The sequence below is a fragment of the Chelonoidis abingdonii genome, chromosome 16 (assembly GCF_003597395.2).
Source record: "Chelonoidis abingdonii isolate Lonesome George chromosome 16, CheloAbing_2.0, whole genome shotgun sequence".
Lineage (NCBI taxonomy): Eukaryota > Metazoa > Chordata > Testudines > Testudinidae > Chelonoidis > Chelonoidis abingdonii.
Window position 1 is genome coordinate 13,155,327 of NC_133784.1, and position 23,872 is coordinate 13,179,198.

Here is a 23,872-nt window from a genome sequence, read left to right on the forward strand (position 1 = left end):
AAATCTTGACTGCAGTGACTCCATGATGAAGATCTGGCTTGTAAACTTTTCACTATTAAAGAGTTGAAAATGTCCCATTGCCCATGGGATACAGCACTTGTTTCTGAGTCCCAACAGATCACAAGAAGTTGCTTCTTAAAATCATGATATTGTAGAGGACCTGAGTTAAATCATTTTTACTGAATGCAGTTATTTCTAAAGAGGGTGCTTTTATTCTGAAATAAGTGTTTGCTGACAGAATTGAACTGAAATAACTACCGGTGTGAATGAGAACAGATTTAGTTATTTTGTTAGTTATCTATTTACCATGTAGACAGGCCCTGAGAAGATAGCTTTGTAGGTAAGGAGATATAAAAGAACAGGCCCAAAGACATTTGTAAAACCACCCTAAGTTATTTCTACATTTGTTTTTTTCAGCAAAATATGTGATTTAAAGAGAATACTTGATGGCCTGGGGTGGCATGAAGATTTTATGTGCACTTTTAAAAGAGGAATTGCAAAATCAACCATGAGCAGAGCAGGCTGGGAAATACAAAGAAAAACTTTTCTTTTCTGTTTGCAAAAATTTTCACTTTTTTATATATTTTTCCATCAAACTTTGGACATTTTTCATGAGATTTTTGAAATTAAAAAAAAAACAAAAAACCTCTGCATCTGGTCAAAACCCACCAAATTGTGAAAATTTTTGTCAAACTGTTAGAGGAATTTTGGAGGGGATTCATCAAAAATTCAAAACTATAATGAAAATTTTCATTAAAAATCAAAATCTAGAAAATGTCAACCAGTTTTATTCACGAGTAATGCATTCATCCTGAACTCTGGCTGAAAAAATTACCCTTTGTATCACCCACACCATCATGTGCTCTCTATTTACAGGGCTATTAACCTTTGTGCATATCTGTTGTTATGTTTATATGTCCTTATGTTTCTATAGGTGTATGTGCTTTATGGATTTATACCAGTGTGTATTTTGCAGGCTCGGTATTATGGTCACTTCCTGAGCAGCGTAAACTGTCTTAGCTCTATTGAAACCAACAGAACTACTCCAATTTTTGCCAGCTGAGGATCTGGTCCATTGTGTTCATATGTGATGTACAATATATCTATAGCTACATATGCATCTAGATGAACAGAAATAGCAATAAATAAAATATGTATTTGAATCATTTCATGTGTTTGCATGCACATCTGGGTTTATTTGTGGGTATATACATCTGTATGTGCATATATTTAATTTGTATCTGTATATGCATTTGTATAGACATCCATTTGTGTTTGTGTGTCAATCTGTGTGTATGTTTCTGTATGGCATCTGCCTCTGTGTTTTATGAACAGGGATAATGTATGTGTGTTTATATATTTGTGTACATCTCTCTGTGTGTGCATATATAGCTGCATATGTGGACAAGTGTTATGCATCTGGATGTGCTTATATTTGCAGGTTTGTAGATGGTGTGTGTATTGTGAGGGGGATCTTCTGCATTAATCTCTGTGTTTTTGCATAGCCTTCACAATTCTGAGAGGCAGCATGGCCTAGTGGACAGGGCTCAGAACTGGGAATCAGGAGGCGCAGCTCTGCCAGTGATCTGTTGTATGACCTTGCGCAAATCACTTCACCTCTGGTTCTCCTCCCACCTTTCGTCTATGTAGACTAATATCTTTGGGGCATGGTCTGAATCTCACTATACGTGTGCAGCACCTCGCACGGTGGAGCCCTGATCCTGACTGGGGCCTCTAGGTGCTAATGTAATTGTATTCTAATAATGCATATGCACTCACAAACCAGTGAATGTGTGTTTGTGTGTTCCTGTGGCTGAGTGTTTATCTCCCTACGCTTATGTGCAGGGCAAGGGGAGATGGCAATCAAAGAGTTATTAAATGCCAAGCGGATAGCAATAAATCCCATTGATTTTACAAACTCCAACTTGTCTTCAATCTCCTTCCATTCTTTATCCTGGGGGCATTGCACCACAGCCCTGTTTTAAATACCTTTGCTTCCCCTCCCCCCCATGCCTCCCCCGTGCCCCAAAAAAGTGTCAATATTTTATTTGGATTTTTAACTTCGCTCCATAACAGTTGTTTGACCTCCTGACTAGGGCGAGTCACATAAATTCTGGGACTTTATTCAGGAGCCATGTTCCTGCTATTGAATAAGCAATTTGGGAGGGTGAATTAATGACTTGTGCTGCTGCTGGAAAGTCCCTGAAGAAATATTAAAATTGCTTGCAGACTGAATCAATACCCACTGAACACCCAGCATGAGGAGCTGGGCTTTTTAATGGCTATGAACAGAAGCGTTTGGTAGAGAAAGGGGAATTCCTACACACATGCACACACCCAACAGCATCCGCTCCTCCCCTGTCCTTGTCATCTCCAATAATAGCAAAATCCTTTATGCACAAAAACTGGTTGCAGCTGATGTGTCCAGTGCCTGAAAAGCAACTCAGGGGCTGGTTCCCTTCTCTCACTCTCACAAAGACCATGTAGGAGTTGCAAAGACTGGATGTGCTGGCTCTGTGTTGTGTGGTTACACTATTGTGCACTGGCCAGGGCACCTGAGCGGTTGTGTTAGCATCGGGGAGCACTGATAAGCCTGAGGGAGGCCTGCTGTTGTATTGGAGTGTGGGCTTGTGTCACTGTGACCATGTTTTGTAGGGGTGCCCGTTGCATTCCGATGTTGAGCATGTGGGAGACAGCGGCATGGGGATCTCTGTGTTACTGTGTTGTGAGAGATGGTTTGTGTGTTATATAAGGGTGTGGCTGTGATATGTTTGTGTCATGTGTGCTCAGCACCTTTCTCGCTCAGGCTTTCTGTCACTTTGTATTGCTTTTGCAAGGGTGCTAATTTTCACCCACAGGCCCCTGTGCTTATGTCGGCTTTTGTGGTCACACTTTAGGATTCTCTTTGAAAATGTAGCCCACATGGCTTGGCACTGTGTGTTTGAATGGCTGTGCTCCACGTTAGCCAGCTGGGTGGCCATTACTGTGTATTAATCCCCGGGTGTGCGCTTTGTATGACTACATGTCTGTTTCATTGATTTGATTGGGATGATTTTGTAATTGTGTGTCTCCGTGATTGAGTTAGTGTGCATCTCGGCGCTCCTGTGTATTGAATAATGATGACAGGGCTTGTGTTGTTGTTTGACTGACTAATGGCCTCGTTTCAGTGCTGTGAGTGAATGTGTCCTTCTCCTGTTTCCATGTCTCTGCTGGGGTTGGCTAATTTACGCTAGATGATTCTTTAAGGTGCTCACATGAAGTATAAATGTCTCCTCAGCACCCAACTTGTCCTCTTTATTGAGCTGTGCTCGGACTACAGTGCTTGCATATGTGTGTACAAATAGGACTGTGTGTGAGAAAGGACATGGTTTGCAGCTGCTTGCTTCAATGAATATTGTGAAGTCACTTAATTGTGTGCATTTGCATGATTGTGTGTATGTCTTGTGTATATGTGGGTCTGTATGGCTGCCTGTACGTTGTGCTGCAGATGTCTCTAGGCCCGGTGCGTGCACGTGCATATGTATTTCTCCGTGCATACATGTAGGAATACATACGTGTTCGTACATATGTTACATGGCATGAGTGACTGTGTGATTGACTGTGGGTGCACACATATACAACTATATGTATGAACTTGTGTAGGGTACTATAGGTATATGCATGTGTTCGTCTCTGTGTCTGCAAGCCTGTGTTGTGTGTATGTACACATGTGTATGTTTTAAAAGATGCAGTATATATGAATGTAGTTGTGTGTGTGTGTGCACATGCAATGTGTTTTCCCTTTTGTAGACATATTATAATCCATTATCCCACGACAACTGAGCTCAGACTGGGCTGAAATCTAGGTCCCATGGAAATCACTGAGCGAGATCCACTGTTTATTTTTATGTTGACTGTGTATTTTTATTTTGTTTGTCTATTTGCTACGTACTGTCAATGCATTTGACACTGAGTTTTCCCATTAATTTTGGTGCCATCAGGGTTCAGTCTAGCGGCAAAGTCATCACAGGGGCATTAGAGGACTGGAAACTGTTTGAGGGAGCTCTCAGATTTGTTCCTTCACCGAGGCAGCCCATCAGGAGACAGCCTATACCCTGCTCTGATTACCCATGGAGGCAGCTGCAGTGTAGTGACTCAGCAGGCCAGTAAGTTTGGCTGATATTTCCCTGTGAGGTTTTTCACAGGGCAACTCCTCCTCACACTAGCTAAGTCCTTGTGACTGTCTCTGCTACCTCCCTCTCACCTCTTCATTCTCTCCCACTCTCTTTTTCCCTTCCGCCTCTACTCTCCCTGCCTCCCTTCTGCATTTGACCTTGAACATACAACTCTATTCTTAGTCCCCCCTCCTGTTACACACACACACACACACCCTTCACCCCACTCAGAAGGAGCAGCATGGGGGTGGGTGGGCAGAGGGAAGAGACCTGGTTGAAAATAATTGGAGGCTGTTAAACAGAAGAACGCAGAATATCACTCGGGTAATGGAAATAAATTCCATTATATTTGCATTTTAATTTTCCACATAAACAAAGGCCCAGTGTGTGCCGGCTTCACCAGAATCACTGGCTAGAATTTAATTAGAAATGAAAAGTTTATAGGGCCCTCTTTAATGCGATTAATGCACGGTTAACATTTATCACATACATATGCTGGAATCGCCTTTTTTAAGCAACCACCGTCCATGAAATGAATTTCTTTTCAACTTTTTTAGCGCGTGTGAGGAAGGCTGTCTCTGGTGAGGCGGTCCAGTGAGCACACTCCTGACAGCTTGGTAAACTGCAGCCCTCAGAGGCTCAGCAGCCCCTAGTTACCAAGACAAGTTCAAGGTGGTTTGGAGGGAGCATGGTCTAGTGGTTAAAATGCAGGGTTGGTTGTCAGGGGATCTGGGTTATATTCCCAGTTCTGCCGCACGCTAGCTGTGTGACTGAGTTGCTCTCTGAGTCCATTTCCCCAGGTGCTTTTTTTAAAAGAGAAATGAGCCAAAACAAGGAATCTCATATCCAAAGCCCTTTGCATTTCAGGGGATCTTGGATCCACATCTCTGGATCTGAGCCAGGCTCGGTGGTTTGGGATCTAGGTAGGAGCCTATACCATAAGAGGCCTATATTCTGGTTCTGGTTCTAATGCCGGTCAGATATTTCCAAAGCAGCTCCCCTCATGAGAATTCTGCCATTTTGGATAAGAAGAGCTTGTGAGATTTCAGCACATCAAATCCATTCCCAATCCCATAGGGCTGATTCAGCCTCTTGCCTGAACCTCAAACCCTAACCTAAATCTAGTCCAGATTGGAGTCCAGTTACTGCCTCCTCGGCCCATCTCTACTAAATGGAATAATTGCACTTCCCTAATTCAGAGGGGCACTGTGAGGTGAAATTCGTTAATGTTTGTAAAGTGCTTTCAAATCTTCTGATGGAAGGCATTTTAGAAGAATGATCCTAAAAATCATGGTGGTGATGGGCCCATTAGAAATCCAGCTGTAGAGAGACAGTCAGATAGATGATTATTTGCCCTTGCTCAGCACCTTCCCCTGACAGAGTAAGACACAGAGGTAAAGGGTCAAAGATTTCCACCTGTCCTGAGTACTGTATGAATCTATGCTCCCTGACTCACTCCAGCATCAGGAGGGAATCGCACTTGTCGCACCACTGCCTCCTCCTGGAGCCAGGAGTACTACACCTGTCCAATCACCTTTTATCACCTGCCACAGATATTCTTGACTGTTCCTTCCCACTTCCTGCCCCAATTCTGTGATGGATGGAGCTCTGCAGTCACCCCACCACCCCACACACAGACACTTCCATGTCTCTCTCTCTCTGACTTGCAGACACGCAGAGTGATTAGACGTGCCTGTGGACAGCCAGAGAGTGTTAGGGACGCAGCAGAGAAAGGGGGAATATGAAACCTCTATTGGTCCCTTGGGGAATGATGTTCTTTCCTTATCTTATCAGCTTCTCTTCAATTATAGTCTATTGAAACTGGCCTCTTAACCCAAACAAGATAACCTGGATAATGAGGAGGAGAGTGGGAGAGGAGAGGAGAGAGGGGGACTGAGTCTGATATATCTTATACTGCCCCCACCCTCATTTGTACCCTCCCTGCAAACACCAAGATACTTCTCCCCATCATACACAAATAATCCACCAACACAGGCATTCCGTACCACAAATATACACTCTTCCAAACGTAATGCCCTAACACCACCACTCTATCCTAGACACTACAATTCACACACACTCCCTCATGTACAGTCTCCCACAAATACATACCTGCTGTGCTATATACACTTATCCATCCACATCATCTCAATATGCACACGCTCTACCATGCTCACAACTGCATACATACACACTCACTCATACAGTCTCTCTCTCACACACACTTTACCATGCCCACTAGCATACACAAATTCACCCATACAATCTCAAACTGTCACGCACACACTACTATGCACAAACACTTGCATTATACCCACTACCCACCTCACACATACATATTTCCCCAAACATGTATATGTGATATGATTTCCATATTACAGCACACACTGTCCCCAAATGCACACAGAGCCTACTCCAAACACTTCCAGTGCTAATTGTACACTGCTATGCATGTGCTGTCCCCAAACACACATTTGTGGTCTGATATATACTAACAAACTCCTCAGATACATTCACACTGTTGCCCAAATGACAGGATACCACACACATACTCAGACAGAAACAGAAACAGATCCCCATAAAACCATTCTCCTAGCAAGTATCTATGCCCAAGCATGCACTGCCACATGAACTTAACTCCTGGCATGTGCCCACCACAGACACAATACATTCTCATGGATATGATCCTCTCCATTCCTCATATAGACCCCTAATACATACAGTCACATTCTAGTTACAAACATAACACTCCCACACAGACACATTTCCTCATAGACCCACCCACACCCCTTCTCTTACACGTTGCGGTGTAGAGGTCATGCCTCACCTAAATATCCATTACAAGGAAGAACATCTGATCAAACATTACAGGCCCCATGGTGCGCCCTCAAAAATGCATGTCTGTTGTGTTCCCATGCTGCTGTATTTGCATGCACAGATCAGTCAGCTGTGCATCTAAGTACCCAGTGGCATGTACGACTGGTGCAGTCAGCACTTTCTCTATGGCAAAGATGGTCTTTTGAGTAGACACAAATGATTAGCCTGAATGCCCCCTGCCTCTTCTTTCCATTCTTGCTCCTACAGGGCTTCTTTACCCTTTGCATTCCCAAGGATCATTTTGCCCCCTGCTTATCCAGCTCAGGAGTCGTTTCCCTGCTCACACTTTCACCTGTGAGCTGCAGGGTCACTGTCCCCACCAGCTCTGCCACTTACAGCTGCCTGGGAACCCTCAGGCACCAACATTCCATCTGCCAACAGTGTAAACTCCCTCTACGCATCTCACGCATCCCTAAGATGAACTGGTCGGTGGCTACGGCAACGCTATGTACAAACACCGCAGATTTATTTTCAGTGATAATAATCTGGCCAAATCTTGCTTAGTCTTTCACTCTGTTCCTACCCCCTTGCCTTCATGAGATGCTTCTTTCTTCTGTCAGCCCATCCCACCCAGCAGCCACCTTTGCTTTCTCCCGCCTGCTACGGAACCGTCAGACCACAACACTCAATTTAGCAGCTGTTAAAGGGACAGCACCCCACATGCTTTGTCTATTTCAAACTTCTGATTTGCTGTTTGATCAGTGGGAGAATGGCCTGCATAACATTGTTCCTATTCCAATCTTCTTCCACTGCCAGAGGCATGGTCCCTGTGTAGGCAATGCATACACAAACACACTCTCTCCTCCCCCGCCACAAATCCCTCTTCACACAAAAATAACCCCCTCCATATTCCCCCTATATCATCTGCCTCTCCAGTCATTTTATAAATAAAGGCCAACACTTTCAGTCTGCAGAATTAAAGCTGGGCTTCTATACCCATATTCAGGCAACCAAATGTGAATTGAAGAGGCTGACTTCCAGCACCGTGCTTTGGAAATATTAGCCATAAATATTATGCAGCTACATTGGGCCTCAGTGTTTTCTAAAGGCAGACTAGCCAGAACTAATCCTTTAAGAAACTGTTAGAAGAGCAATGGCTCTTTACAAGGTGATGGTCCCTTTAAGAGGCATCCAAATGTTAATGTCTGAAGGTTCCATGGCAATTTAAATCAAGAGCTTGGAAATGGACATTGATTTAGAGTATAAGGCCAGGAAGGCCCACCAGATGATCTAGAATCTATTCTGATCTCCCTTATCTCACAGGCCACCACCACCACCCATCACCCGCATGCTAAACCCATCAACTAAAATTAGACCAAAATATTACAGTCCACAGGAGACTAGACTATTATGCACCACAGGCAAAGAATAGGAGGGACTGAGGTGCACTAGTGCTCGAGCTCCCTGCTGTGGTAGGGAAATGGTTAAGTGAGATACACCCAGATAATCCTGGCAAGTGACCCACATGCCATGTGGCAGAGGAAGGAGAACCCGCCACCTCAGGGGCTCTGCCTATCTGACCTGGGGGAAAATTCTTTCCTGCCCCACATAGGAGAATCCGTTAGACCCTGTGTGAGGTCACACTGCCTTGTACGTCAGCCCCAACCAAAGGAAATAGTAGATCTGTTCATTGTTCATCACAAAAATTAGAGCTCTCTGTAGCAAACAAAGGATTGGGATGTCGATGGACCCAGTCAGAAAATGGGGTTTCTGTTCTAGAAAAAATGGTGAGATTTTGAAGGTTTTTTCAATCTGAGTTTGGGACAAAAAACCAACATTTTGAATTTTTTTTACAACACAAAATTCTGAAAAAAAATATTTTGGGTCAATCAAAATGTTTCATTTTGAGTTCAGTCCTTTTTTTACTTTTTTCAATATAAAATGAAGTAAATTTCAAATTAAAAAGTGGTTTCACAACAAAAACAAAAGGAACTTTTCATTCTGAAAATGTTAAATGTTTATTTGCCAGTTTTTTCTAAACAAAATTTCATCCAAATCAATACAATTTTGGGAAAAAAAAATCAGTTACATAAAAATGGCATTTTCTTCTGGAAAACTGTTTTAATAAATTCTTCTGACCAGTTCTAGCTGCTAACCCTTCTAATGAAAAGGTGGGGGGGGGGCGGGAATTTTGTTGTTGTTGCCAGAAGCTAAACCACTGTTAAATCAGAGAGGCACGATTTTGTGTAGAGCAAACTTGCTACGGAATAAGTTCACACATTTTGTGCTCTGCTTGTTTATTTTGTCCCTTCTTCTCCTTTTTCTGTTGCATTATTCACTTTTCCTCCTTGGAAATGAAAAAAAACTGTTCAGGTGGGGCCAGGAACAAGGCAGGGAGAATGCAACGTAAAGACTGTGATTGACTCCAGAGAGAGCACAACTAACGGAGGCAAATCCCAGTGTATGTGTGTGTTGGGGGCTTGCTAAGGGCCCTGGGGAGAAGATGCTGCCCACAGCCAGTGAGATTATGGGAGGGGCATTGCTATAGGATAAGAGCAGCAGGAAATATTAAATTTCTGCTCTTTGGACAGGGGGATTACATGAGATGAGAACCTACTTTCCCTGGTTTTCCCCAATTTCACTCAGTGCTTTGGGTAAAGATTTCACAGTGATGTTTCTGAACGGCATGTTCTGTGTAACAGTCTATGAGCTCAGGGTTATACTTGCAAGCATGTTACACTTCCCTCTTGCTTTGCACACACATATGCTATCTACAACATTAGCCATACATTCTCCACCGTCAGACACACATATACACCCAAAGCCCCAAGGAGTACACTCATCCAGCCACATATACACACCGCACAAGCATACATAGCCCAGGTATATACTTCTCTCAATTTACTCGCACTCCCTCTCCCCATACGTACGTATATGTACCTCCCAAGGACTATATGTTCCCTGCATACAGACACTAGATACGCACATATAATCCAATCAACACAAAAACACTCCACTTGCAGTCCCTATACACAGGTCCACGATACCCACAATGTCGCTCACTGAACAGACATACACCCCAAAAACCCACCCACAATTTACCTACACATATACATATGTGTACCCATCTGAATGTGCACACACACACACACACATTCACTATTCTTCACACATATCTACAGGGACACACGCACATATGCTGTCCACACATCGTACATGGTCTCTTTCTTTTTCTCCCTCACACCCAACAACAGCTAATCTCCTCCATGGCCCCAGTATTGAACTATTGTGTTGTCCATTTCCCAGTGACAAGGGGTCTAGTTACAGGGTTATTGATTGGTTTTCATGCAGACAGATGGATCCATCCTGGTCGCCCATCGAAACCCACCTCTCTATGGGCTGATTGTTGCAGCTCCGGGGATAGGATTGCACAAAGAGACCACCCTCCACGCCAGCATCCTTCACGCAGACCGCAGATAATAATAAATGGAGCCAGCCTGAGCCGTAATAAAAGCAATTGAGTGGGTTACCTGTGCAGACGTGGATTTATATGGCCTCGTATTTGATGTGATTGTTTTATTGAGTTCTCAGCACAGTTAGGACCCCATTTCTTTATTTATTTTGTAGCACTAGCTAACGTCCACCTTTGATCTTTTTCTGAGATGTGCCCTAGGGGAACAGGAGTGGATGGCAGGACCCCTCCAATCTTGCTCTTACTTATGGGCCGATGCTGATGATGCTTTGGTGGGAAAGCCCTAGCCACAAACAGCTCCCTTATTCTGCAGGTCTGATGGGCAGCTAGCCATGTATATTTGTTTAACCCTTAAAATGCTAGATTTTTTTCTGGACTGCCAGTGAGAGGAATGTTGAGGTCTGCTTGCTGATTTTCCATAAGAGCCTCTACTCAGACGCACGCAAATGCAGTGTTTGCACGGTGCCTAGCACAATGGGGGCTTGATCTGTGAATGGGACATAATACAAATGATAAATAATAACAGTAACTCACCCTCTTATTTGGTTCCCACATTTGGGTGCCCACAAATAATTGCAAGTGTAAATTTCCTGGGTATGAGCATTTCCGGGTGCATTCTGAAGCACTTGGATGCCCTGTGATCTGATTTGCAGGTTGCAGTCAGGTAGATGGCTGTCTATGTGGTATGAAACATGCTCCCAGATACTTGCACTGTGAAAACGGGAGGTTGCTTCTGAAAAATTGCTCCCTGTACTGTTTTATCAGAGATGCCATGGTATTTGCTGTTCTTAAAGCCTCAGCTACTGGGGTCAGTTGATTACATGAGATGCTCAGCTCTCATTTTTTAAAAAGGGTAGGTTTCTAGCCTTTGCGGTTGCATAGGCCAGGTCTACACTATAAACTTACATTGGCAAAACTACATAGCTCAGGAAAGCCCCACGCCCTTTAGTGATACAGTTATACTAAGCTAACCCCTGGTGTACACAGCGCTATGCGGGAGGAGGGCTTCTGGAGCGCTAGAGCAGGGCATCTGCGGTGTTTTAAGCGTAGACTTGCCCAGAGAGAAGCTTGAAAAAGTGACCCGAAGGCTCCGAAAGCAGAAGGCAACCCCTCCCCTCCCACTGGATTATTATTATTTTTAAAACTCAGGATTTTTAAGCCACTCTCATGACTTTTAGGCCCTGACTTATGATTTGGAGCACTTGGGCTTGACAAATCTGCCTGTAGATTAATAGCATATGACAAATGAATTGGAGATGGAGGAGACCCCCCGCCCCCATTTAATCAGCTTTTTCAATTTCAAGAATGATGGATTGACAAAGCCAAGCAGAAGTTTTCTGGCTACCCTTAATCAGCGTCATAATCATCCACACTCTGGGTGGGGTCTTCTACAGCATTCAACCTTGGCTTAACTCAGCTCCTATTGACGTCAACACCCACTGACCTCATTGGGGGCACAGTTCGGCTGATGCTGAGTACTTATGTTTAAGTTGCCCCTCGCACCAAGAAGGATGCCCATGTACTTTGCTGACTGAACCCTGCCTGCCGGACCCGCAGATGGAGCACTGACAAATCTCCCTTGAAGTTGATGCCAATTTAATTCAGGCCAAGATCTCACCTAGTTTAACTGTTTTCAAAGTCAAATCCTGGATTTTTTTGCTATAACATGAAAGTCATTTGATAAGATGAGGTTACAGAGAAGCAGGGGCTTTTCCATGTGTTTGCTATACGACTTCCTTTTGAATCAATCGTATTATCCTATCGTAAAGGTTACAGATGGACTATTAGATCATCCAGTCCATTTCTCTAACCAAGGCAGGAGTGTCCCCTACATTTTCTTGTGTTTTTATCCAGTCTCATTTTAAATATTCCTAAGCGGTGAGGAATTTCTGGGAGAGACAATTCCACAGCCTAACAGATCTCACTACCAGGAAATTCCTTCTGCTACTCCGTTTAAATGTTTCCTTTCTTAATTTAATCCATTTACTCTCAGTATACCACTTTGTACAACCCTGAGTCATTTCTTTCCTCCCTCAGAGTGTTTGAACCCTTCAGATATTTGCAGATCATTTTCTTGTCTCCCTATTTATTCGTCTCTTAGCCAAACTACTTATTTCTTTACACATTCCCCCAAAGTCAAATGAGTTTTTCGGATAACAGAGGTTCTAATAAATGAAGTTTGACTGCATAGGACTCATTCACCCAGCACTGAAATGCAGCTGCCTCTCGGGTGTAGTACAGCAGCCATTCGCTATACGCAAAAACTTGCACTAGCTTAACTCACAACAACAATGCACCTTCTGGGACATCCATACGAGACTAAAAGGGTTGGGATTTTTAAAAGGCAAAATGTACAGAGCAGGGAAGATAAATGCCAGGAGCTAAGATCTCACCTTTCCAGCCCCATTCATTGGGCCAGATAGGAAAATCAGAGGGAATATGATTAACTCAGTCCATGCATCATGATACAAACTGCCACGGGCCAGATGTGAGGAACACGCCAAGTAATGGTGCCACAAGCAAAAATGTAGTCCTTTAACTGAAACAACATTGTCTATGACCTCAGTTTTCTCGGCCTGTCCTTTACTTGCAATGATGGAAAGAAGGTAACACTGGGTTTGTGTGTGACCAGGGGAATCTGGGCTTAAAAGGAGGATGTAATGAAGTCCTACAAGACCCAATCACATTCTTTACTCAGTTGAAAGCAATTGGGAATAGGAGCTGCTCTCCCTGAGGTGGAAAATTGAATGGAAACCTGGTATCCAGCATTAGATCAATGGGGAGATTTTAAAAGGTGCCGGCCCCTTGCTAGGATCCAGAAAGAGTTTATTTTGTGTGTGAGGAGAGGTGCCAGATTGAGAGACCTGAGAGCCACAGCCCCTATTTATCCAGACAGCAGATTCAGCATTAGGGCAAGAATTCCCCACCCGTGCCCTCGGTCACTGGATTACAGAAACCCACCTCAGAGGCTTGTTCACTGTACCTGGGGGGGTTAGTCCCTGGCCACTCTGCTGAGACAACCAAGAAAGTGGCGGATTAAGCACCAGCTATGGCACTATGTTTATGTGATGTGGACACTTGCTGATTAGGAACTGGATTGAGAGACACCAACTTGTTTAATATAGACCATGCAGTAGTTGTTACTTTCAGTCACTATTGACCTCTCTCACATTACTGGTGCTCTAAGCTATCCAGAGTCGTCAGAAGAATCATTATCCATCCTCCAGATTTCACATCTACTTAGTGGGATGTGGAAGGTGGCAGGGACTCCATGACTCAGCCCCAAGTGACAAAGATGGGTATGGGGTTCTTTTGGGATAACTCACAGATTGAATTACAAAAGTTGTGTACTATAGAGGAAGAGAGAGAGGGGCGTGGACAGAGATTAGATAGATAAAACGATGGGTGTGTATGGGGACGGATGGATGGATCAATCCTTGACTGATGTAAATCAGCACTACTCCAGGATTGGATCCGTAATAATTCTACTTTGAACTATATGGGATCTTTTAGGTAAAGACACACAGCCCTGGCTTACAAAGGTAACTAAGTATCTTATTTCCATTTTACAGAGGGTGAAACTACCGCACAGAGAGATGAAGTGAATTCCCCAAGATTACATATCGAGTCAGTGGCAGTGTCGGCAAGAGAACCAAAGTCTCCCGACATGAAATCCCCTGCTCCGACTGTTAGACAAGGCTGCCTGTGGACACTGATGGTTTATAGCCACATGCTCAATATTTCACAATACAACAAACACAGTTCCAGGGATGATATCAGCTGACTCAATGTCTGTCTTTCCATTTGTATTTATAAAAGAACATCATAAAAGGAGGCAGTGTGGAGATCTACAATAACTACGACTCATTGGCCAATTATTACATACCGTAACAGAAAACATTTTCCAAAACCAATCACATAATTCTAGAAGTGCACGTACACTAGATACTTCTTGGGAAGGGATTGAAAAAGCTTTATCCTGCCACCCAGCATGACAGCCCAACTGAGGTTTATCATGTCCAGCAAACTGCACGCCCTGCTATACGAATCAGAGAAACACACAGTCCAAAGAGTAACCGTAAGCATGCAAACTGACTATAATATTATTCCACAAGCCTGTGACTCCTGCATTCCTTAGATGGGGATCATGCCTGTTTCTCACAAACTGCAAATCTAATATACTGAAAGCCACCTCAGTACTGGAATGGAGGAGCACTTTGTCTGTGGGCTGGGTTGCTGTGTTCCGCATTTGGGAAACTGTACAGTATATTGAGTGTTAGAGGGAGGTAAAAAAATAATGCTTAGAATAGAATGGGGGTTGAATCCTTAACTACAGAACTATGAACATGGTTCCATGATGTGCTGTTCCCATTAAAGCACACAGCATAGCTCGTACAGATCTCAGGGGGTTATAACATGCACAACCTGGGTTCTTAAGGTTCTCCGAGAGCAGCAAAACAAAGCCAACATCCCTATTGACATCAGATAGCCTGGTCCCTGTGGGAAGTGATATCCGACACCTCAATTCATACTAGAGAAACCACTGTCCTGCTAACAGCAATGCAGACACAAACCCAGTTTAAACAGTCCACGTTTAAGTGATCAAAGATTACCAATCTGCTTCCATGTGATAATGGAAACTCTCTCTAGTCCTTTGAGATCAACATTCTTTGCTTGCTGTGTTGATGGAACTGAAACTTTATGTCATTTAATTGCTTCTCAATGATATATACAATATCTATCCTATAGGTATATAATATAATATATGAAATGTGTACTAGAAATCTCCCATATTAGACAACCTCCTGTCCGGAGATTACCAATTGAAGTCTATTTTGTCCATTGACTAAAGCATTGTGTATATGTATTCACTACCATTAACAGAAGACCACCAGCTGGTAGCCAAATGATTTTTGCTGGTGTCTTGAGGGTTATGATAGGTTTTTCAAGGTACTCTATAGCTAAAACACAGTGTTGCAGCATACAGGTTACATCAGCATAAGTTTGGGATGACCGTGTAACTCACAAGTGGCGCAGACGAGAGTGAGTTACAAGTGTTGTCCCAAATACATGCTGATCAAACTTTTACACTCCAGCATGTATTATGCAGGTGCCACAAATTTAACAGAAAATCTATTTGAAACGATTTTAGGAAGATTTTAAAATTTTCACATTGACTATTTTTTGTATCCTTGCACCTAGCAACCCATGTGCCTTTGTTAGTCTTAGTCCAGCTGTACAGAATTCAGAACGAGCAAAATCAAAATGTAATTAATACATTTTCAGAACTTCTTAAAATGCCCTAGAATAGCGTTTTTATATACATACAAATGTCACACATGGCTTTAAAGTCTAGTATATTTGATCTGTCCAGGGACAAACATTATTCTCATTTCCCGTTAGAAAACTGGGATTCTGCCATTTCTGCAAAGATCTCATTTCTAGAGCCCCTAGATACTGGACTTTAAACCTGTCATTAGTGTATGTCTGAAAACTGTCCATGGTGGACTTTGGGCCAATACAGCTTTGGGGGTAAATTCCACATTGCATGGGAAATGAAATGCTTTTGTGGCAGGTTGGTTTTAAGAAATGGCATCTGTCTGAAGCTGTTCAGGGAGTTGGAATGTTAGAGTAAATCCAGGGAGGGCCAAAGTGGAGATCAGAGGGCAGGTGAGGTGGACACAGATGCATGATAAATGCAGCTTGTCACATGACTCAGCAATTTATCGCACATATGCGATGTCTACATGATCTGGTTATTTTGAAATGTTTGCTTCGACTATGGAAGAGAATGAGAATTTGCATTTTAATTATAAATGCAATCCTGTCTCTTTCTGCTATCTTCATGGTGTTGTTCCCACTGAAGTGAACGGTGAAACTTGCATTGTTAACGGCAGCAGGATTGGGCCCTTGTATTCTCTCTATTTTCTGTTCTGCTGTGGTTCTCTCACAACACGCTGCTGTGTTCCTCCCCAGCACACATCCTAAAATGGTGCTTTTTCTTATCATTGGCTGCAGCCATTAAAGGAATCAATTCCCTGCCAGTCTGGGATTCTGGAATCCCCACACAAAGTTAATGGGTGAATGGAAAGGAGGTTGGGCCTGCATTATGAAAGAGATTGAAGAGAGTTTTAATCACCAGAAACTGAAAAGATCCCATTCTTCCTTGGCAATCTCACACTGAAATATTGCAGTGCCAAGAATTAAAGCATCACAGTTGGGCCTATCTGATATAATAATATTTACCCTTTATAAATCAATTTACATCCCCAAAGATTTTTATGAACGTTAGCTAAGTACAATGTCCCCGACCCCTTTGAGATAGGTCATTATTATTATCTTCATTTTAGAAGTGGGGAAACTAAGGCACAGTAACTTCAAGACTGCACAATAAGTCAGCAGCAAAGGTATGATTAGAGCTGGAAAGCATGTGGCTCTGGTCCTGTACACGAATACGACATCGTGTGGCCCACTGCAATGTGCTACTCTTCCCAAATAGGTTACAAGTCCCTGCCTTCAGTGACTGTTGGATGTCAATTTGCTTTGGGCTAGCTAACCCAGCATGCATGTTCCAGCTAAGCAGACTGCATCTTTGCCCCTCTCTGAAAGAATGTGCTGTTCCTTCAAAGAACCTAAAACCCTTCCTCTGGACTTCTGGGGCACTGGCTTAATTCCTTCCAGGGATATCTGGCTGTCCTTCCACAGCTGCCTTGTAAGGTGTCTGAATGTCAAACTGTTATTATTTCTATACCTGACTGAGAGAGTAACAGGGACCTGGAGGTTTTTTAGGAGGGTGTATAATTACCCGATCAGTATTATGTTACCCTGTTCATAACTTAATAATCATTTTAATACAGATGGCACACACAGGGATAATTTCCTGGGGTAGCCGAGCAATATATTACAGAGACTGTGTGTCTGAGGGAATCTTCTTTAGCCAAGGTACATTCTACCAGCTAATTCTACCTGCTGTTTTCAAGATGATTTGGGATAATTTCATATCATTTGCAAAATATTTAAAGCTATTTATATAAGATGCCAGTTTGGGAAATATATGCTGTCTGGGTTATTAGACTTATTTTGATAAATCTCCCACGGACAGCACGAGACAAAAAATACTGTAGTGTTTCCCCAGTGGTTATTTTTCCTGATGTTGGTGTGAACATACAGGGTTTTTCAACATCCTGGCTATGCCTAAGTGCATGCATGCATGCATTAGATACTACCACGCTGGTCAGTGTGCATGTGTCTTTAAGGTATGTGTACATATATTTCATATAGTGTGTGTGTGTGTATATATATATTATTCTATTGGGGTAGTATTTGTACCCGAGTGCATAAATGTGTATGTTTTTGTAAGTGTCTGACTATATGTGTTACAATATTTCTAACAGCGTGGCATATGCGTGTGCAAGTATGTACAGTCTTGTGTATGTTTGTATCTTTGTGTTATTGTACCTAGGCCGGTGTGATATTTCTATGTGCATGCATAAGCGTCTACCTGTGTGTTGCCAATGTGTGCCAATGTATGCGCAGGTGAATGTGCATGTGTGTACACATGCATGTGTGTGTTGTTCATACATGTTTATATGCATCACAACATCTTGCAGCATTCTCCATTTTGTCACCTGGCATTTATCCTTTTTGCCACTAAAGAAAGGATTCTTTCCCTAAGGGTTGTGGAGGGGTGGGTGATTTGTTTTACATTCATTCCGCTGCAATCAAAACTTCTGCAAGGGGCTGTGATCTGTGCAGGTTTGAAACAGCAGCTAGACGCCTCATGGAGCTCTTCCCTGCCTTCAGAAGAGGCGTCCTTGCTGGTTTAGCAGCTGCCCCGGGGGGTGGGGTGAAGGAGCCTGGCATTTGGGAAGCTAAGTCTGTTTACTTAAGATAAACAAACATTTGGTGGTTTAATGGCTCAGGAGTGCGGGCTGTGATTGTCTTTAGATATGGGCGCTTTTAATCTCACAGTCTTAATTACTGAAAACACTGGCATCCACCGACACGAGGGAAGAAGCGTTAGAGAAGCAGGACAGAAGGAAGCAAGTCTCCTGGCAGGTGCCCTACCCTCGCACTCCCAGCCCTGCCATGCACAGCCTGGCAACACCCCGCGGCGCGTACTTTCACCCAGTCATTTCACCCATCTCCCTGCCCAGCCGGTCCCCTCCGAGGGCCGCCCGCGCGCACTGTCTCCAAGCAGGTTTCCAATACCAGCAGGCCCCGGGAGAGGAAAGCCCCGGGCATGGATGGGGTGTGCTGCACCCAGGGACTATCCCAGCGACGCTGGGCCTGGGGGAGCGGCAGGCTCGGTGTTGGAGGGCTGGGAACTCCAGGGCTGCAGAGGAGGCGGGCGCCTTAGAGGGGGAAATGCTAGTGCCCCCCGGGCCGGGGAACCCGTAGGCTAAAGGAATTGGCTGTCTGCCTGCTGGGAGAGCTTTATGGGGGCCATAAAAGGGAAGTGGCGTGGGAGGAGGGGAGCTGTGGGAAAGGTGGGTCGGGCTGGGCGCAGGGGAGGGGGCCGGACACGGAGGGACTGGCCCGGGGGAGCGAGTGCGTGGCCGGGCCCTGGGCAGGGCGCTGGGTGCCGGGCCGAGGGGCGCCCTTACCTGTTGATGGAGGAGACGCTGGGCACCGTGTCGTTGTCGCAGATGCCCTCGGCCAGGAGCCGGTCCCGGATCTCCCAGGCGAACATGGTCGGGTTTTGTCTCTTGTACTCGGCGATTTTATCCACTACTTTGGGGGTCGCCACTTTGGGCTTGGAGCCGCCGATCACGCCGGGCTTGATGCTGCCAGTCTCGTAATACCTGTGACAAAGCAGAGCGCGGTCAGTGGCCGGGGCCTGCTCCCCTGCCCGAGCTCACTCATACCTGGCCACTGGCCATCATGCGATGTCCTCCCCACTGCCAGCGACCCCGCACAGCCCCCGAGCCCCGCAAATATAGCTGCCCTTGCAGCCGAGCGGAGCCTCCCCCGCCTGGGGTCTGGGGGCGCACGGCTTCGCGGAGCCATATGCTGCCTCCCCGGGCTGCCTAGTGGAGGTGGGTCTGTGCGGGTTGTGGGGGGCTCGGGTGTGTTGGGGGGGGTGTTGGGGGGCTGTTTGGCAGCGGAGGTGGGGCTGTACGGGGTGTGTTGGGGGGCTTGGGGTGTATTGCGGGGTGTGTTGGGGGGCTCGGGGGCAGCGGAGGTGGGGCTGTGCCCTTGGGCAGCGGGGTGTGTTGGGGAGCTCGGGGGCAGCGGAGGTGGGGTTGTGCCTTGTGCAGCAGCGGGGTGTGTGTGGCGGGGGCTTTTTCCACCGAATGCCAGGCCCAGCCAGCGATGGGGAAACAAAACGGAAAGCGTCCCCCGGATAAAATCCAGGGGGGTGGGGGCCGGTGAGGGGCACGGGGAGACAGCGGAATGAACCCCTTTTAGCGGATGTTTTCTCCTCCTTCCCTGGCCCCCCATTCTTACCCCAGCCCCCATCTTTTCTCTCCCTCGCTGGAACTGCCTGGCTATGCCGCAGGAGGTGGAGAGCGGTTTGCTTGGCCTGGGTGCGCAGCGGGGATTTCGGGGTTCCTGGCCCTCTCGGCTCATCTCTGGCCCTGGCCCCCCCACGTCCCCGCGTGGCCATTAGCTCGGCACGGTTTCGACACTGCTTTTGCAAAGGGCAGGTCGGAGGATAGCCGGGAGGTTCAGACACAGACAGCCTGTTTCCTTAACCCCAAGGCCGGGCTGAGGCAGGTTCCCTCACCCGATCTGCCTCCCGGGAGATTTCACACCAAATTTGGTTGCGACCGTTTTTTAAGGCTGCTCCACAGACTAGGGGTGGGGTGGGGATTTTTTCCCTTTTCTTTTCTACTCACAAAATGTCCCTGCTTCAGGTTGTTTCCCATGCAAAGGGAAAGGAGAGGTGGCTATTGCGGGGGAGGGGTTGTCCTGCAAATGGCACTTCTCCCCTTTCGGGCTGCGTGACAACCCGGGGGCGCACAGGCGGACCCTGGGGGGACGGGAGAGGAGGCTGTTTGGAGGCGGGGAGGGGCGCACTCGCTGCTCGCCCGTGCCTTACCTGCCCAAGATCTTGCTGACACAACCGTGGCTGACCCGCAGCTGCCTGGAGATGTCACAGGGTCGCACTCCCTGGTGAGCCAGCTCGACTATCCTTTGTCTCACCACGTCAGGTAGGGGCCTGCCATTCACAAACACCCCCCCGAGCTGGTTCACTCCCCCATGCCCTGCTGGGGAGAGAGAATAAAAAACACAACAACCCACGCACCCCAGAAACAGACCGTTAGTCGGGGACAGTTAGCGACCCGCGGATAAAATCTCCAGTGACTAGCTATGAATGGAGGCGATGGAGGGGGCGAGGGTTTAGGGAAGGACAAGAAGGAAGGACGGAAAGAAAGAAGAAAGAAAGAAACCCTAACCCAGAGAAGTGAATTTCTAACGAATGTCACTTTCCTCCCTTCACACACCCAGATACTCTCCAGCGGCAATTGTGCCCCTTTATTCCCAGGATCTCTGAAACGGCCTGATGGAACAGCAGCATTTCAGGGGCATTATTCTGGGGACGAGCACGGAACAATCCCAACCCCCAGGCTCGTGCCTGCTCCAGGAGTTGGGAAGAGATTTTCTCCCGAACTTCTGAGTTTCTCTTCTAGCAGCTCCAGGCAGAGCCCTTTCGGATTTCCCCCTCTTTCTGCGGCTGCTCCTTCCCCCTCTCACTTCATTCCCGTGCCATGATTTTCCATCACATTCCCTGCTGCATTTAGTTCTGCGCCCCTCACCCCGGAGAACTGTTACCTGGTCTAGCTCGTTTTCGCCATTTATTTTCGGAAAGAAAGAAAGAAAGAAAGAAAGAAAGAAAGAAAGAAAGAAAGAAAGAAAGGACGATACCTGTCTTTTGTGTCCCGCAAACGGTTACAGTTTATATAAACAAAACCTCTCTCTCTCTCTCTCTCATACGATTTCGATCTTTTAGGGGGGAAAAATCCGCCAGAAAAAAACAAACAACCTCGCCTTGATTTTTTTTAACAAGGATTCTGTTCAAGGGGAAATAAAAATACCCCATTCAACCCCCTTCAGACAAAACCCCAGCTCTGTCTTCCATGGGGCGCTTGGGTTGCCTTTTTTTTCAGTAATAATTGGGATGAATACGGCAAGGATGGGCTTTGCACCTGCTAAATGTTGTCAGGCAGGAAGGCTGCCAGGAATGAGGAAATATCTTCATTCGGATATTAGCAAAATATGAGCTGTGTTTGTGACGCTTGCACCTAAGTGCGTGCGCCAGAGCTATACTACAAACGCGCATTCGTAGATATGTATGTGCCCATAAATATTTACAAAAGATATATCTTCATTTGCCATGATCCCTATGTGTCGATAGAACTGTGCAGTGTGTGTATACAGTGTTTAGAGCCTTCCTTTCACACAGCGTTAACCTGCTGCAGCTTCTCCTGGAAAGAGATCTTCAGCTGGTCTTGCAGGTTGCTGAAAAATGATCTGTTTATATTTTTGCTGATTTTTTTCTCTCTCCTGCTTTTGACACTGACTTATTGGCTCTGAACTTAGTGGGAACTCTCATTGTCCTACGATCGATCCAAGCCCTTCTTCACAAATAGAGTTTTTTCATCTCTCACAAACAGCCCTCCCCCCATTAACACCTAAGAAACACCCTCCAAACTGCCTTGCACATAATCCCAGAATGGTTTCTTTAGACCGTTCTTTTTGGCCGGATTAGTTATTTTTTTAAATTTCTTCGTGAAAAAAGGTTTAGGATTATTGGGTGGTGGTAGTGGACATTTCTTCCTGCCCTCTACCTCGCCCCACCCCCCCGGTATCATTTGGGTCTTTCTTGAATGGTGCGTGTGTGTTTTTTCTTCATTTGTCCAGACCACCTTTTGCACATGTTGCCTCTAAAGTTACAAGCCAGCAGTTTCTTCAGCACCTCACTGGTAAATAATTCAAGGCACCTTTGATAACTCGCATTACAGAATATTAAAAGGCATCAGATGCAAAAAAGATTAAAAAATTAATAATTCAAATTATTGCACCCAGTGTTTTTTACCCCCTGGGTTTGTTTTAATTTAGATCGGTCCCTTTCAAACCTTATTACACACACTCTCTCTCTGTGTCTCTCTCTTTCTCTCTCATTCTTTATATATATATATATATATACACACACACACACATCTGTCCCTTTGAACAGAACACATTCTATAGTCTGTATACATGTGTGAACGCGTGAGGAAATCGGCGCTCCTATGTATTATAATTGCCTGCTAATATATGTATTATGTATTATATAAACGGCCCAAACTGAATCATGCTTTTTTTCAAAATTCGGCAGCAAAAATAAAACGTTCCCAAATCTCACTGGGTTTTCTTTAAATCATCCACTGTGTTGTGAAATATTTCAATCGATTAAATATATTTTCCAAATTAAATTAAATGCAAAGGTATTGCAATCAATTAAAAAAGAAGCCCGCCGGGGTGCAAACAAAATATTTCCAAACGCTGGGAGTATTTTCAGTGAATATACTTGGGAAACAATATTTGTTCCCTAACAAAACCGCTCAGAAATCAGCAATTTTGAAAAAGAAATAAAGCTGCAGCCAACCCTTTCCTGGGGCTTTATATTTCTGCTCTTTTTCTTCTTGCAAATCATTTTTTAAAACCCCCAAATATTGTAGAGTGTATTCTTTAAATATTTGGGTTATTTTTATACAGCTGCCAGGGCAGCGTCTTGAAAAGTTTCGCCGTGGAAAGTTACAAATTGTTCTTAATTATTCATTTCCTGACTCAGTATGGTCTCTAGCTCAGATTTTTATTTTTCTTCCTGTCTTTTTAAATCCCTGAATTATTTTTCCTGCCTGCGGTTAGCTCAAATGAATTGCAATTTCATTATTACAATAATTGTCATCGGTTGTTTTTTCCTTTCCCTCCTCCTTCGATTGAAACGAGATTCTAGTCTGAAAACATATCAGGAATCCACTTTCTTGTATGTCAATAATGCATTTAAAATGCACCCCAAGGATCTTGTAAATAAATAAATTTAAAAGAAAAACTAAAAAAGGAGGACGGTGACTTCTTAATAACCCTCGAAAATGCCAGATTTCCCAACAACATAATTGTCCTCTTTCTTCCACTAATTCATCCTTAAAACAAACAATCACCTTCCCAGTCATTTAAAAATGACATTTACCCCCACTTCTGTTTAAAGAACAAAAAATTACAGGGAGAGCTGTGGCTCCACACATATCTATGCATTTAAAATTTAAAAAATAAAGCTTTGACCCCCGTTGCAGATTAAAATATAAACGATCAAAAATACAATTGGACACGCGTCGGAATCAACTACTCCCCCTCGGAGGCACAATTTTCAAAGTGGATTTGGAGCAAGACCTGATTTGGTTGTTGTTGTTCCCTTTCACACACACACACTCATTCCCTC

The 23,872-nt window shown here is 44.8% G+C and overlaps 1 protein-coding gene across 1 annotated transcript in view; it reads right to left on the bottom strand.

Annotated features, from left to right (window-relative positions):
* Nucleotides 1–23,872, bottom strand: part of PAX2 (paired box 2) — a 96,808-nt gene that overhangs the window by 72,567 nt on the left and 369 nt on the right. The window contains 2 exon segments of the mRNA XM_032778195.2: nt 19,050–19,247; nt 20,489–20,654. Coding sequence (XP_032634086.2) covers nt 19,050–19,247; nt 20,489–20,654 — 364 coding nt within the window.